At 41.1% G+C, this 17,500-nt stretch overlaps 1 protein-coding gene across 2 annotated transcripts in view; it reads right to left on the bottom strand.

Annotated features, from left to right (window-relative positions):
• Egfr (epidermal growth factor receptor) overlaps window positions 1-17,500 on the bottom strand; it is a 389,728-nt gene that overhangs the window by 790 nt on the left and 371,438 nt on the right. For both annotated transcript variants that reach the window (XM_076210022.1, XM_076210025.1), the window contains 10 exons: window positions 15,843-15,975; window positions 15,401-15,590; window positions 13,524-14,936; window positions 11,322-11,533; window positions 9,687-10,027; window positions 2,514-2,689; window positions 1,966-2,242; window positions 1,137-1,799; window positions 699-917; window positions 1-230 (listed from right to left, as the gene is read on the bottom strand). The exon at window positions 1-230 is cut by the window's left edge and continues 790 nt beyond it. In XM_076210022.1, coding sequence (XP_076066137.1) covers window positions 1-230; window positions 699-917; window positions 1,137-1,799; window positions 1,966-2,242; window positions 2,514-2,689; window positions 9,687-10,027; window positions 11,322-11,533; window positions 13,524-14,936; window positions 15,401-15,590; window positions 15,843-15,975 — 3,854 coding nt within the window. The remainder of the gene's footprint in view (window positions 231-698; window positions 918-1,136; window positions 1,800-1,965; window positions 2,243-2,513; window positions 2,690-9,686; window positions 10,028-11,321; window positions 11,534-13,523; window positions 14,937-15,400; window positions 15,591-15,842; window positions 15,976-17,500) is intronic.

The raw sequence follows: 17,500 nt of genomic DNA, 5'->3' as shown, positions 1-17,500 counted from the left end.
GCCGCCGTTGCTGTAGCGCCCAGTAGAGGGGTCGAGCACGGGGACCCCGACAGTCTGCTGCGGGTGGAGTCTCCCCCCTGGCCCGTAGAGACGGCTCTGAGCCGCGTTCATGAGGTGGTACTCGGGGTTGTCCATGCCGAGCCACTGAGGAGCGCCGTTCGTCGTCGTCCCGCAACCCTTGGGTACGAAGTCGGGCATGTGGCCCCCCCGGCCGTGCCGCTCAAGACCGTCTGCAAGCAAGAGGTCGGTTTAGTACTGCACCTTCTTTGACATAGCCACAGGAAAAAAAAATCTAAGTTTCATATAAAGCTTTCAGTCTAAAAATCTATTCTATCACTAAAGCCTGGGGAGGTATTAATGAGCTTACATGTTGTATTATCATCGTCACCATTAGTAGTAGCAGCAGCAGTAGTAGAAGTAGTAATAGCAGTAGCAGTAGTAGAAGTGGCAGAGGTAACATTGATTATAGTAATAATTGTAGTAGAGATGGTAGTGGCACAAATAGTTATAGTAATGGTACTAGTAACAGTAATAACAGGGAGATCGTTATCACTTGCTACCTCCTGCGTTCCTCCTCACCTGATACGAGATGCCGAAACTCACAAGTACCCGTAATTGTGTGATTGTGTGTGCCTATGTGTGCGTGTGTGTGTGTGTGCATAAAATCAATAACAAGCCTTTTGTAATGTTAGAACTACCTGTGGAATCTCCAATGAGGTCCATATATTGGCGATGCGAAGGCCCGATGGCTGTGAGGCAGGAAGGCTGGGGCGAGGGCATCAGGTAGTCGTCCTCGTCGAGGGGAAGGTCGAGGCGGAGGTCCCCCACGCGTGCCGAGGAGCCCTTGTACACCGGTGGCGGCCCTCCGGCCATTCCCGGAGCCGGTTCGAAGCAGTCGTCGTCCCCCATCTCTGCTTCTGCGGAACGAAGTTGGTCTCAAAAATCTGTGGGCTTCACATACACACGATGCCTCGACATCCACTAATACATATACATGCAAAAAGGCCCAAGAACCAAAACAACTGAACAAAGAATCAATTCGTTCTGTTCTGTAAACTTACAAGAACAACGACAGGAGGACAAAAAGAATCAGTTTCCTTTCACAGAGTGAGATTCATCTGTACGTATGACCTTACCTCGCATTTTGAGTGGGTCTGAGCAGTATCGCGAATTGAGTGAGTTTTCTCTCTGTCTTTGATTCGGAGATACCGCTGCTGCGGCGGCGGCAGCTGCAGCAGCAGCCGCAGCTTCCAGATGGGCGTACCTCTCCCTTTGCTGGTTGTGTCGGTTCTGTGGCGACTCCGCCCGGCCCTGGAGATGATCCGGGTTGATTGGGCTGCAGCTTACTGGAAGGGTCTTCTTAACTGGAGTGGTGGGGTCTGAGGTTGAAGAGGAGGTGGTGTGTCCTGTAATCCCGTGGTTTCCGTACTTGGGCTGGAGGTACTCTTCGGCTGCCATCAGGATCCCATCGCCTTCGATGGCTGAAGACAGAGATCGGATGAGCTCGCGCTCGTCCTGCGGCGTGTACGAGGGCAGGCGCATCAACTTGTCTCCCGGAATAACCAGGAACCGCCCGGGGTCCCGGGACATCTTCGCAAACTCTTCGGAGAGTTCCCTAAAACTGGGTCTGCTCTCCGCGTCAAGCATCCAACACCGGATCATGAGCATGTAAACGTCGATGGTACATATCGAGGGTTGTGGCAAACGTTCCCCTTTCTCTAGCAAGTCTGGAACTTCACGTGCTGGAATATCCTCATAAGGTCGACCTCCATAGGTGAGGATTTCCCAGACTGTAACACCTGAATAGAAAAGAGAACACTCATGGTTTAACGAAAAAGAAGAAACTGAAAGAAAATGCACATGTGTATGAATGATGATGCACCCGAGTGGTCACCAGACATTGGTTTGTGAAACTATTATTTCTTTTATTGAAGAAAAAAAAAAGTCACATAAAAGTCTCCTTACCGAAGGCCCAGACATCGGATTTATGTGTGAATATTCTATGCTGGATGCATTCAAGCGCCAGCCATTTAATAGGCATTTTCCCTCCGGCTGCCTTGTACTCTTCTTCGTTGTAGTCGAGGAGCTTGGCCAGGCCGAAGTCAGTGATCTTGACACAATTCGGTGTCTGTACGAGGACGTTCCTGGCTGCCAAGTCCCGGTGGACGAGACGCCTGTCCTCCAAATAGGCCATGCCTCTTGCAATCTGTGTACACCAGTTCAGCAAAGGTTTTGACCCGACCTGTGGAAGACAAGGGGAAATGTTCACAGTTTGGTTGTGAGGGTGGATGACGTATTGAGACAGATGATGGCCAGGAAGATCACATCCGGCCACTCTTCATTTGGACAAATCAGACTATGTTGGCAGAGAAAACTCAAACAAATCATAAGCTTATAATTTCCTGACACTTTCCCCACATTCCTTTGAAAAAAAAAGCCAGAAAATCAAGTAGCTCCGTCTCCATTCGACCTTTCTTCGTCATCGCAGCCCAGGGAGATCTCGTCTAACTTACCTTGTCTTTATTGTTTCTGACGTAGTCTAGGAGACACCCAAGAGGCATCAGCTGAGTCACGAGCATGATCTGTGTGGTCATGCATACCGCCAACAGTTGGAGCAGATTGGGATGGTCCACGCTTGCCATGATGTAGGCCTCCTCTAGTATTTCTTTGTTTACATTGGTACCTGTGCCTGAAGGTAACAAAAGATGTCCTAATGAGTATCGTAGAGTAGAATGTTTTGCACCTCCATTCTGAGAAATCATTTCTGAATTAGGAATTCTTATGTTAGGACCTCCTTCAACAGCAGTAAATGTTTTGCATTTAAGAAATAATTTCCGAATTAATATTTCTTATGCCCAAGACCCCCGTTCTCTCCTTCAACCCCAATTCTTCAACTAAACAAAATCGTTTGGTAAAAGTCAAAGAAAACATAAATTTTGCCACCAGCCTAAAGGGGTTACCGGAAATGAGTCATTTTATTCTAGGAGCTATCTGAATATAATCCACTGTTGTTAGGCTATTATATAGTGTGTCATGAAGTAAACAGTTCATTCTCTGGAGAATATAACCCGAACACTTCTTCAGTCGAACACTGTGACAGGTATAGACATCCCTCCCGAAGTTCCAGTTCGTGCATATATGATGAAATGAAAGACAACATTAGAGTTTGTAGTCAGGATGTCGACCAAGTGACAATGTGCGTGAACGGCAGAGAACATTGGAGAAGAATATATACACAAAGACGACTTGCTTCATGAGAGGGGTGGACCAGAGGTGAAGTGGCAGTTTTGCTGGAGGAAATTCCAGGAACGCTTGTGATGGGAATGAAAAGGTGGGGGTAAAAGATCCTCCCCTTTGCCTATCGAATTCACTTTGACGGTCAAGGTTAAACGGTTGAAAGAAACTATGATATAGTCTTGTATGTCAGCGGCAAAGTCTGAAACTCGAACTCAAAGCTGTTTGACTTTTACCACAATGCATAGCGTGATGGTAATGTCTTAGCCTTGAGGTAAAAGTTGTACAGCCAAGGGTTCAATTCCCACATAGCACAGCTAGCTGATCCAATATATACTCTGTTTACAAACACGAATCCTTGCTGGAATTTTTCAGTGATACTCCGTGCAGCAAGATGTCTTCTCTCTTGGCATAACCCCTTTTTGTTCCCATCAGCCAAAGCCTCTACCACAGCTATATTACTTGTATTCAGCTCTTAAGTGACTTTAGGACTTAAAACCAGAAAAAATGGTGAAGAAAGTGATGGTTCAATAAAAAAAAGTGTCAATAGTTCCTGGCCATGCATTGCTTGCAAGGTTAAGAAAGAAGTGTTAAATATTCAATGTGATCCTAAATCAAATCTTATGACTAGTCAGAATACAGCTGAGGTTGGTGACAATGATGGTGAGTGTGCTTGGTGAGCAATGGTGATAGCGAACAAGCTGACACATCAACGAAAACATTTCAGACTTGCAAAGGAGAGGTACCCGTGAAAATTCCATTCCAAATTGAAAAAAAAGAAATATTAGTCTGATTGATTAGGAAAACTGCAAATACTTCCACCACACACAGCTACCACAAGCACTTGCAAAAATTGTCAAAGACCATGACTATCTATCTGGACAAGTTTCAGTACCAAAAGGAAAGTAGTCAATGACCTTTGTTTCACAAGGAGGAATCCCAGGGTTTTAAGTGGTCAAGGACAAAACGCCTGTGATGTGTGGCAACACTGTTGGGCACCTGATAAAGCCAATGCTTATCTGTCACACATCAAGCTAGAGCTCCAAGAAACAAAGAATTGTACTTGTTTATAGTTTTCTATAACCTCGACTCATCTCCTACAAACAAATCCGTGTACATAAAACTGATATCAAACACACAAGGGCACACACACACGTATATATATATCATATGCACATACACGTTTACCATAAGGTCACAATTAGTTTGTGTGTGTTTTTTTAGAGTATCTTTGGTTTTGCGACATTATCTTGTAATATGTTTTTGTGGTAAGATACTATGACAAAGATAAAAAAAAATGTTTTTTGAGTTACTTTATCAAAAAATAAACAATATCAAAGATGGAATCACAACGTTGTAAGATCAATTATAGCTGAAGCAAATTGATTAATAAATGACATTAAACGCCTGATAAAGTTGACCTTCTTTCTGAAGGACAATAGCTCGGAGGTCACTGACCCAAGCGTCACTAGCAAATGCCCTTGTCATCCTGGTAATCTTATTTTATTATCAGAATGTGTGTGTGTGTGTGTGTGTATTTACCTAGTTGTATTTACCTAGTTGTATTTTACGGGAAGGGGAGCTATGCTCGTGGGGTCCCGTCTTCATATCTCATTTTATCTAAACTATTTTTAAATTCATGTATTGTTTTTGCACACACCACTTTCACATCTAACTTGTTCCAACTGTCTATTGCTCTGTGAGGAAAGCTGTTCTTTTTCAAATCTCTTCTATAGCTGTCTTTTTTTATTTTCTTTCCGTGTCCTCTTGTATTTCTGTCATCCCATTTTATCAGATTCTCTCTATCAGTAATTTCTATGCCTTTCATGATTCTGTAAATAGCTATCAAATCTCCTCTCTCTTCTTTGCTCTAGTGTCTGTAGTTTAAGTTTTTGTAGTCTCTCTTCATATGATAGTTTTGAGAGTGTTGGTGCCAATTTTGTAATTGCTCTTTGTATTCTTTCAAGTTTTTTTATACATTTTTTTGTACTTGGTGACCATATCGTTGCTGCATATTCCAATCTTGGTCTTATCAGGGTGATTAGAATTTTCCTCACCATTTCTTCATCCAGGTATGTAAATGCCACTTTGATTGTTCTTATTAAATTATAGGTTTCTCCAAAAATCTTATTTATATGTTTCTCAGGTGACATATTATTCATAACAATGACTCCCAGGTCCTTCTCATTTTCTACTCTTTTTATTCCTTCTTCTCCCAAATTATATGATCCTGTTATTCTGTTTTTGCTTTTTCCAAATTCCATTATACTACACTTTTTTTGTATTGAACTCCATCTCCCACTTCCTACTCCATTCTTGTACTTTATTTAGATCTCTCTGTAGTGATTCACAATCTTCTTCAGTTTTCACTCTTTTCAGTAATTTTGCATCATCTGCAAAGAAGCTCATATAGCTTTCAATTCCTTCATCCATATCATTAATATATATAGCAAACATTATTGGGGCCAGAACTGTTCCCTGCGGGACACCGCTTATTACTTCATTCCATTTTGAGTGCTGATCTCTTATCACTACTTTCATTTTTCTTTCTTGCAAAAAGTCTTCCATCCAATTTAGCAATTTACCTTGTATTCCTCCTTCATATTCTAATTTCTTAAGCAGCTTCTTATGTGGTACTTTGTCAAAAGCTTTTTTTAGGTCTAGAAATGCACAATCAGCCCATCCATCTCTTTCTTGTATTATATCTATTAGCCTTGAATAGAAACATATTAAATTGGTGACGCATGATCGTCCTTGTCTGAATCCAAATTGCCTTGGATTTAGTACGTTGTTTTTTTCCAAGTATTTTACCCATCTACTTTTGATAATTCTTTCACAAATTTTTGCTATTGTACTTGTTAGAGAGACTGGTCTATAGTTGGTAGGTTCTTCTTTATTTCCTCCTTTATATATAGGTACTATATTTGCTTTTTTCCAATCTTCTGGAACTTTTCCTTCTTTTAAGGAACTGCTTATTATGCTATGTATTTTGTCTGCCAGTTCATTCCTGCATTCTTTCAGAATCCAGTTTGCTATTTCATCTGGCCCATGCGATTTTCTGACATCAAAATTACCCAAGTGTGTCAATATTTCATTCTTTGTTACTTCTATTTCTTCCATAGGGGGGACTTTTTCTTTCCACTCAATCTCTTCAGGTTGTATATTTTCCCTTGTAAACACTGATTTAAAATGTTTGTTCATAATTTCTGCCATTTCCATTTCCTCAGTGTATTCAACTCCTCCTTGTCTTAATTTCTCCAAGTCTTGTTTGTTTTTCAGTTTATTGTTTACAAATCTGTAGAATAGTTTTGGTTGATCTTTACACTTTTCTATAACATCTTTTTCATATTTTCTTTTTTTCTCTCTGCACTTTTGTACATATTCATTTCTATAACCAGTATATATTTTCCATTTTTCAGGTCCTCTGTGTTTTTTCCATCTGGTCCAGGCTTTGTCTCTTTTGTCTTTTAACTCCCTACAACTTTTGTTGTACCAGCATTTTACATATTCTTTTTCTTGTTTTTGTCTTGGGACATACTTTTCCACTCCTTTTTTGTAAATTTTTGTCAAAATATTCCATTTCTCTTCCACTGATGTTTCTTCTTTGTATATTTCTTCCCAGTTTTCTTGTTGGAAGAATTCTCTTATTTTATCAAAGTTTGTTTTTTCATACATCATTCTTCCTTTTCTATATTGTTCATTTCTTTTCATATATTTTTCTTCATTAAGTTCCAGTTCAATCAATATGTGGTCACTTTTACCTAATGGTGTTTTATATTCAATCTTGTCCACTATTCTAGGTTCAGATGTAATTATTAAGTCTAGCCTCGATGGTTCTTCTTCATTTCTATACCTAGTGTTCTCTTGTATCCATTGTGTCATTGAATGGTCAGTAATCATCTCAAGTAGAGCATTTCCCCATGAGTCATCACCACTCTTTACTGTCATTTCTTCCCAGCAGATTTCTTTGCAATTAAAGTCGCCCATCATAACTATTCTTCCTCCGTCTTCCATTATTTTAGTTAATGCTATCTTTGTGTCCTCTAGCATACTTTTATATTCACTCTCCTCCCATGAGGCTGTTTTCGGAGGCACATAATTGATCACAAATTTTCTGCTCTTCTTATCTCTGTCTTCCACTTCTATCATAATCATCTCTACTGTATTCTTTCCATATATGACACCTTTCACATTTATATCCTTCTTAGTCAGGAACATAACTCCACCCCCTTGCTTTTTCTCTCTGTTTCTAATCCAATAATTGTATGCATCATGTCCTACACTGTTGGGTGGTAGTGGGCCTTTTAATTTTGTTTCTACAATTCCCATTATGTCCGGTTCTTTTTCTTTCAAATAATCATTCAGCTCATTCAATCCTGTTATTAATCCATCTATATTTGTGTAAGACACTCTTAGTTTTCTGCCACTTCCATTGTGTTCTCTGTTTCCCTTATGTTTTTCTTTTGTGTGTCGAACTTCCTTAGTTTCATGTTCACTACTCTCCAATAGAATCTCTCTTTCTCTGACTCCGTTCTGTTCTCGTTTTTTGTCTTAGCTTCCAGTCTTTTCTGCTTTTCTTCCTCTCTTTCCTCTTTATTCATTTCTCTTTTTATCCATATATTTTTGTATTGTTCTCTTGTTGCTAGTTTCCCTGTTTTGGATAAGATATTCTCTGCCGTTGTTTGTGACTTGAATTTAATCTTAATTGGTCTGGTCTTGTCTGTGCTATACTTTCCGAGTCTAAATTTCTCTTCGATTTGTTTCATAATTCCTGGTTCATCTTCCTGAACTGATTCTAGTAATTGGCTTACTTTTTCATTTTCCTCTTTGATTCTTGTGGTTCTATCTGTGTTGTGTTTCTCTTCCATTCCTAATATAATTATACATTTCTTCTTGTCTGCTAAATCCCTTACTATATTCTCCTTTTGTCTCATTACTTTAATAACTGAGTCTTCAGTATGTTCTTTCAATTGCTGTTTGACTATGTCAGTGAATGAAATCTTATTTCCTTCTTGGGTTTGCTTCCAATTTTTACTTTCTTTAGCTATTGTTTCTCTGTTTTCTTTACTATTCTTCTTCAATTCCTCATTCTCCCCCTTTACCTCTCTTAACTGTCTTTTTAGTTCTTCTATTTCATCAGTTAAGTTTCTATTCGCCTTTTCCAGTTCTTCCAATCTTTCAACCCTTTGTAAAATGGTGTTCATATGACCTAACCTACTCTCCAAGTCCTCGATCACCTTATCAACCTTCATCTCTAGTCTTGTCAGTCGGGGGGGGTTTGTGTCCCCCCCACTCTCTTTAAATCCCTTGAAAATATTCTCATCACTTTCTACTGTATTGTTCCTATCTATACTTCTAATCTTTACATTCTTATTAGACATTCCGTCGTCCTCCAGCTCGTCTTGTGGTCTTTTGTTTACTTTACGGCGGTCTATTTGGACCAAGTCCTCTACTTCCTCATTACCTTCCATTTTCCCAGCAATCCCTCCCCTTCTCCTCTTTCCTTACTTTCCCACTACCTCACGAGCAATTTCCCCCCCCCTGCAAATACAAAAAGGCACTTCTCTTTGCGTTGGTATCCACAATCTGCACTTTTCTTCAGAGCGTTCTTCAAGCCGTCCGTTCGTTGAAAGTGTGTGTGTGTGTGTGTGTGTGTGTGTGTGTGTGTGTGTGTGTGTGTGTGTGTGTATGTGTGTGTGTGTGTGTGTGTGTGTGTGTGTGTGTGTGTGTGTGTGTGTGTGTGTGTGTGTGTGTGTGTGTGTGTGTGTGTGTGTGTGTTTTCACGTGATATCTTAAAGGGTGCATTTTTGGTTTCTTGTTTCATTAACTCTGTTATTTCGAAGAATGATTGGAAGTAACTTTACTTTTTGACAAGAAACCAAAGACATAATTTATGACCAGGTTTGTGTAATGCATATGTAGAACATTGAAAAGCCACAGAACAGCTGAAGAATGCTCTTATGTGAAAATATATAGATGGAATTAATATTCAATGAGTGTGAAGATGTAAATAGGAACCAAAAATCATCAAAGGGAAGACTCGCACCAAGAACACTTTGAAGAACCTTTACGGTGAGATATCTCTGTCCGAAGTCGCCCCTTACCTCCCGAAGAACCTAGATGGCCATCAAAGGAAGACTCACACTAAGAACATCCTGAAGAACCTTTATAGTGAGATCTTTCCCCGAAGTCACTCCTTACCTTCCCAAAGAACCTTGATGCCAGACATAGGAACCGAAACCTTTAAAAGGAGGACTAAAACCCAGAACACTTTTAAAGACATTTAGGCTACAGTGAGACTTCTCCCTGAAGTCACTCCTTACCTTCCCGAAGAACCTAGACGGCCACTGGCCAGACACAGGAACCAAAAATCATCAAAGGGAAGACTCGCACCAAGAACACCCTGAAGAACCTAACCTACAGTGAGATTTCTGCTCGAAGTCGCCCCTTACCTTCCCGAAGAACCTTGATGGCCACTGGGATCTTGACGTTCTCTCCCTCTGGCACCCAAACGCCTTTGTATACAGTGCCAAAGGCACCGTAACCCAGGATGCCACCTTTGCGCAGTTCGGCTTCTTTGACGATGCGGAGTTTCGCCAGGTTGGGCATGATGTTTGTGGGCTTCAGGGGCTCGTTGTCCTCAAAGGGGAACATGTTCATGGTCATCTTGAGTGCCGCCTCTTTGGTCTTGTTGTGCTGCCACCACTGGTAACAGAAGACGGCCAGGAAGAAACCCACCAGGAAGAGACAGCCGAGAGTTCCTCCGAGAATAACCGGAATGTTCTCTTCATCTCTGAAAAACCATGAAGGATAAGAGCTATGGATTCATTTATCTATTCATTTATTCATCCTCGCTGGCCGAGTGGGTTAGAGCGTCGCTACCTGCGACGGAGGTCGAGGTGGCGGCGGTTCGAGCTCTGCCGCGAGCAAGTTGGACCAAGGGCATGGTTCATTAAGTTCCATACTACAAAGTAATCTATTTACTTATTCATATGTACTTATTTATCTAATCTTTTAGATAAATATATCTATTCATTTACTCATATTCATTTATTTAATTGATCTATTTTGGCAAAAGCCTGCATTTACAGAAGGTTGATCGAGTTAATCTTAATCTAAAAAAAAAGCTCAACTCTGACTGCAGGAATGTAAAACATTTAATTCACATGAAACAAATAATAAGTCTCATGAAATACAAGATAAGTTCAGTGGTACAATTATATAAAAGATTTTACAGTAGGATAAATAGTCATGATAATTATTTCCTAAATGCATAAATAAATGAATTAATTCATCAAATAAAATCGAGCTAAGTCTTCTCCAAGAAAGGTCCCTCTCAAAATGACAAACAAGAATTCTTGGAAACATTAAAAAAAATAAAAAAAATAAAAAGTACAATTGTATTTTTAGAAGAGCACCTACGCGGTATAGCATTAGGAAATTGAATATCAAATTTGTAAATTATAATCCATCAAAGTAATAGATATCTTTCTTGGTGGAAACCAATATTAAAAAACGTTGCTAAAACCTATACAGACGCGAATGAAGTCTCTTTGACTCCTTTAAACGCCATCTTTGTTTTGATAGATTCGGAGGTCGGAGACGACGACGACGACCCTGATGATCTCTAGAATGACAGGTACAGCATTGCTAAATGTATGTTAGGTTAGGTAGGTTAGGTTTGGTTGGTAGATTGGAATAGACGAATTTATCACACTTCAGTTTCTTCGGCCTCCGTCTCTACCAAAACAAAGATAGCGTCTCAACCAATCGAAGTGGGTACGTTTGTTTGTTTATAGATTTTAGCATTTTTTCTATTATTAATTTCCGCCAAGAATAACATATATTACATTGATGTATATTGCTATATCGTGTAGGTGTCCAATTCTAAAATTTTACCAATAAAATAAACAAATAAACACAGGGAAAGGAAAAAAAACTTGGAGATGTGAAAATATCACGAAAGCGCTCGGATTCTATATATATTTTTTTACTTATGGTATTTAGCATAATTTGTATATTCACGTGTGTTTTGTGAAATTTGTGCATATAAGAGAGATTATGAAAATAGACAGTATGCAACTCACAATGACAACGAGACTGGGTCTTTACTACAGTAAGGATCTGCAGCGTCCTCAGGGAATATCTTGTAAGGGAGCTCGGGCGGGCAGGTCGCCGTGCAGTTGAACTTGGTGTTGTTCATGGAGGGCTCGCCCTCCAGGTAGATGCGATAGTTACGGCACGTCAGGCAGTGTGCTTCCAGAGGGCCAGTGCACCCCTTTGAACACTCGTTTGAACACTGTTCAAGAAGAGAGAAAACCATGAAGTAGACAAAGGAGAGAGAATTAGGTGGGGAAGGGTGAACGAAGATGGGTTGGTAATAAATTTATTCCCCTAGCGTTCCTCTGAAGCTCAAAGTGGTCGCAACGTTAGGGCAATAAATTTACTCACAACCTATCTTCGTTTACCCTTCCCCACCTAATTCTCTCATATGTGTGTGTGTATGCACACACACACATATATTATATATATATACATATATATATATATATATACATATATATATAAGGTAACCACAGTGAAAAGAAACGACCGGAGTAGAGCGCTTTCGCGTATTCCATCCAGTACAGAAATACTTGTATTTCTGCATTGAATGATATACACGAAAGCGCTCTGCTCCGGTCGTTTTTTATTGCGGTTACCTTGCATCTGTAGAACACATGTCTCTAGTGTTTTTATTGTGTGTATATATATATATATATATATATATATATATATATATATATATATATATATATATATATATATATATATATAATGTATATATCATATACATTGGGAAGAGGGGTGTGTCTGTTGTGGAAGGACGAAAGAGGACAGAAGATAGGGGTGAATGGAGAATAGTTGTGTATGGATGATGCTGTGATACGTGAGGATGAGTGGATGAGGAATGGGGGGTGAGGGAGTATGTATGAGAAATAAATTGACGCAGCCCAGGGATTTCTTCTCGTCTTCTTTTCTGCATGAGGGAACAGAGAGGGGGGTGTCGCCAATTTAATGAAGCAGCCTTGCTGTGGATGTGCTGTGTCTCACGACACTGCTTCTGACCCAGGGCAATGGACAAGATGCAGGGATGACCCATCATCCAGGAGGTCCCAAGACAAGAGGGAGGGAAGTGGGTAAAGGGGAGTGGAGTATGTAGAGGATGAAATGAATGGGAGTGGTTTCTATACTTTTTTTTTTTTGGGGGGGGGGCTACTTCCCTTGTAAGGGGAAAAACCATTTGTATATGTGTATATATATATATATATATATATATATATATATACATATATATATGTATATATATATATATATATATATATATATATATATATATATATATATAGGGAGCAGATTCTCTTGTATGCATGTGTTGTTAAAGTCGACAGCATTAAGGAGGTTGTTAATTTTCTTATTGGTATTCTTCAGCTTTCTAACCAATACTCTGCCATTTGGAGGGTGGGTGGGCATAAACCAAGTTGCCAAAATGATTCATTTATTCTCAACGTTTCGTCTGCAAAAAGACATCTTCAGAAAAATCTGTAACATAAATATTATCGACATACAGAAATAAAGAAAAAAGGTGTTAACCTAAACAAAATTCACAATTATGGAAATAGATATCAATAAGTCAGCAATAATACAAATCCTAGCTTGATACATAGGCCGTTGGGCACCGCTACTTACATAAATTAAAAGTCCAAAGAAATGACGAAGGAAATCGTCGGTGGGAGATATATATATACGAACCTAGCCGGCTTGGGTGGTGGAAGGGGTAGTGAGGGAAGGATTAAGGGGAGGGTTTTGGTATCTCATTAAGACGGGAAGGAGAGGGTCGGGGGGGGGGGTTAGGGGGTTGCGAGGTCGGTTTGGGGGAGGATGGATGGAGTGGGTGGGAGGAGGTGGAGGGGGGTTGATAATATTTATGTTACAGATTTTCCTGAAGATGTCTTTTTGCAGACGAAACGTTGAGAATAAATGAATCATTTTGGCAACTTGGTTTATGCCCACCCTCCAAATGGCAGAGTATTGGTTAGAAAGCTGGAGAATACCAATAAGAAAATTAACAACCTCCTTAATGCTGTCGACTTTAACAACACATGCATATATATATATGTATATATATATATATATATATATATGTATATGTATATATGTATATATTATATATATATATATATATATATATATATATATATATATATATATATATAAGATTATTTGTGTCAATATGAGATAATCCTTACCCTGATACACTCGTGGAGTTCCTCGTTGGCGTAGTGGTCAACCGGACACGTCTCCTCACAGTGTTCCCCACGACGGTAGGTCATACACTCATGGCAGACGCTCGTGTGGAAACCATAACCCGTGCAGTTCTTGCAGATCGGGTGGCACTTTCGACAGACGAACTTGCCAGCCAGCTGTCGAAGTGATCCAGTTTCCTGAAAGGGGACGAAGTCCGCGAAATAACCGCCGGGGCAATGCTCCTTCTCCTTCAGGCACGGCCCAAGGGTCATGTCTCCGTTGATGATGGCCTTCTCACAGGAAGTGCAACCCCGGGGGCCAACGTTGTTCTCCGGGCCGAGGCATCCTTCGATGCAGTTCTCGTGGCATGAGTGGCAGACGCCGTGGTCGTTGAACTTGTTGACCGGGCACAGGGACACGCAGAAGGGCCCGTCAAGGACGTTCTTGCAACGCGTGCAGTTGCGGGACGATGGCCCGTGGCATCCACCATCGCATTCTTCATCGCACCGGGCGCATTTGGTCGAGTCCTGTTCGTAGATACCCGGTAGGCTACAGTTGTTGACGCACTGGTCTCCTAGAGTGAAATGCCGGCAGGAGAGGCACTCGTTGTCCCCGACACCCCAGCAGCCCTCGTCGCTGCATTCGTCGTGACAGACCAGGCCGTCCTTACGGCAGTCCTGCTTGGCGCGGTTGTTCTGCAGGAGGACTTGGATCTGGGCGTCCTCGCCGTTCTTCATCAACTTCTTCCAGTTGATGTTTTCGGCGAAGCACAGGTCCTTGTTCTCGAGAATGTTCACTTTCCCAGATCGGATGCGCTTCAGAGACCGAAGATTGAGACTCTTGAGGGAAGTCTTGACGATGTAGAGAGCCGAGAAGTATTCGGTGAGGTCCCGGCCTCCAATGTACTTGAGGTTTCGGAAGAAGGAGAGGTTCGTGAACTCCTCATGATCCGCCTGGATGTTGATGTAACCGGTGACTTCTTCCACCGTCGAGAAGACTTCGAGTTTGCTTGGGGGCATCTTCGGGTACCGAGGACCGAAGGAGAAGTTCTGGTAAACCTGCTGGAAGCCGTCGAAGGAGTGGTGGAGGATGGTGATGGATCCGTCGATGATGGTACAATCCTTGAAACTATCGATGTTGCCTGCGTGTACGTTCTTCACCCCATCACAGGTCTTAGGACAAGGCCCGTTGCAGTCCACGCATTCCCCGTTTAGGGCCTTCTTGTTCGCCGGGCAGGACCTCACGCACGCGCCGTTGTCCTTCAGAAGGTGTTCAGGGCATTTCTTGACGCATGTAGCACCGTAAGCGTATTTGCCGTTCGGGTTTAAGTCCCAAGAATAGCTGATGGGGTTGTAGATTTGCATGGCGGGGCACTCCATCTTGCATTCGCCGTCGTCAAAAAAATTCTTGCAAGCCTGTGAGGGAGGGGAGAGAACCATCTCTTTTAAAAAAAGGGTCAACCGTTCAGAACGTAACCGTTATTCCTTTTCAAGCCCTTTCCAATTTGCTCATAGATGGTTCATTGTATACTTTTTACTACAATTCAGATTAATCTTGGCAAGGAAAAATAGACAAAATGAATTATAAAAAAGAAGTCATTCAATGAAATCCGATAATCATATGCTCACTAATCTAGAAATATTGGTGCAGAAAAATCTCTGACAAATTGAAAAAATGGAATATAAGCATATAAATCTAAATAACCTCGAATTTATGCAAACTACAATTTATCTATCTACATAACTTATAAGAGACGTTTCTAAGTCAGAGGCACGTACTTGTTCCCACCCATGACACTCCCTCCCACCACCCTTTCCATCCCCCTCCCATCTCAGCCCATAAATTATCTACTCAGAATGAACAATTTCATTGTTCTCACCAGGCACTCGCTCTGGGTCGGTCCGGTGCAGCCGCCGGCACAGAAGAGGTGACAGCAGTCCCTAGGTCCGGTACCGTAACACCGGCCCCGGTAACACTGTGGTGAGCAGTTCAGTTTGCTGAACTCCTGACAGTTGTGTGGCCCATCACCCCAACAGCCATTCGTGCAGCTCTTGTCGCAAGAACAAGTCCTGAAAAAGAAGAATAATGCTAGTCCGACCGAAGTTGAGACTTATGTGGACGAAGTAGAAAATTTACCAAGTGGTGGCACTTCTGAGGAGCTTTATTCCCCGAAGTACCAATTCCACGAAGTACAAACTTCGCAAAGTGCCACTTTCAGGAACCCTTGTTCCACGAAGTATCAGCTTCACAAAAAAAAAATACCATTCCTGAGGACCTCTTTTCCATGAAGTGGAGATCGAGAGAAACAAGAAATCAATTACCTTGCGGGTTGGGTGAAGTTGTAGACATAAATCGGTTTGCTTTTTTGGTCCGTCATGATTTCTTCCCAGGATATGGTGCGTACGTGGCAGAGGTTGTAGTTGTTGTAAAGGCCAACGTTGCCACGTAGAATGTCTGTAAGCATAAAAAACACAATGTTTTACGTAACAATGCCTGCCCACACAACAAAGAGTGATCAGCCCTCCCACTCTCTCTCTCTCTGTTTGTCTCTCAGTCTTTATTAAGAGCTACATGAAACCTGTTATTCTCTCAAAAACATTAGTTTGTTTGTTTCTGTCTTCATGTCTATTTTCTTCTAGAAACTTGTCCATGACTCCATCCACTGGAAAGCCACCACCAAAGGGTGATGACGACATTTATGATGAATTGCGACCTTTGTATTTGATCCTGTAACAAACCAACGTTAAGATTGCTTCAGGAAAATATGAAATCTTGTAAATTAAAAAAACGATCTCGACATGAAACAGAAAACGCAATTTTCGAAAAGGAGTGGTGGAATATGATGTATAGAAATAAACTTGAAAGTGGTGACGAAGAAAGACGAATTGTGTTATCAATACATGATGTCAGGGAGAGGAAAGAAAGGGGACCGGAGGACTGGAGAGAACAAAATGAAGAAAACGTGAAAGGAAGTGCAAGACGAAAAATGGGAAGAGATGATTTTGCGAAACGGAATCGGAAACAAAAAAGTAAATCAGTACACAAAGAAGTATATGAATAAGTAAAAAAAAAATAAAAGAGTGAAAAAGGAAAACAGATTGAAAAATATATATAGGAGACGAAAGTTAAAGCGGGATTTGGCTGATGACACCATAAAGGAGCTAATGAGAGAAGCACGGTGAAAGAGGGAACGAGACAAGGATCGCGCGAGAGAGCTGGAACGAGGAGCAACACGGGCACGGTAATTGAGCCATTGCCCGGTGGTCAAGTATGCAGGGGACCACGACGACGACGGGCCAACCTGCCGCTTGTCCGGCGCTCTCGCTCTCGCTCTCGCTCTCGCTCTCGCTCTCTCTCTCTCTCTCTCTCTCTCTCTCTCTCTCTCTCTCTCTCTCTCTCTCTCTCTCTCTCTCTCTCTCTCTCGACCGACCGACCGACCGACCGACCGACCGACCGACCGACCGACCGACCGACCGACCGACCGACCGACCGACCGACCGACCGACCGACCGACCGACCGAGCGTTCAGTTCTCTTCTTCAAAGAGAGCGCCCTCGTTCGGAAACGGCGCTAAAGGTTCCTCAGCAGTACTCTTTTGATCCTTCTTCGATGGTGCACGAAGGAGAAGAAGAAGGAAGAAGAAGAGGGATATATATATATATATATATATATTTATATTTATATTTATATGTATATATATATATATATGTATATATATATATATATATGTATATATACATATATATATATATGTATATGTATATATGTATATATATATACATATATATATATATATTTATATGTATATATATATATATCTATATATGTATATATATATATATATATATACATATATATATATAATATGTATATATATACATATATATATATATATATATATATATATATATATAGAGAGAGAGAGAGAGAGAGAGAGAGAGAGAGAGAGAGAGAGAGAGAGAGAGAGAGAGAGGAGGAGG

The sequence above is a fragment of the Oratosquilla oratoria genome, chromosome 2 (assembly GCF_046742065.1).
Source record: "Oratosquilla oratoria isolate Oo_2021 chromosome 2, ASM4674206v1, whole genome shotgun sequence".
Taxonomy (NCBI): Eukaryota; Metazoa; Arthropoda; class Malacostraca; order Stomatopoda; family Squillidae; genus Oratosquilla; species Oratosquilla oratoria.
Note: the sequence above shows the minus strand (reverse complement) of the source record. Positions and strands in the feature narration are given on the sequence as shown.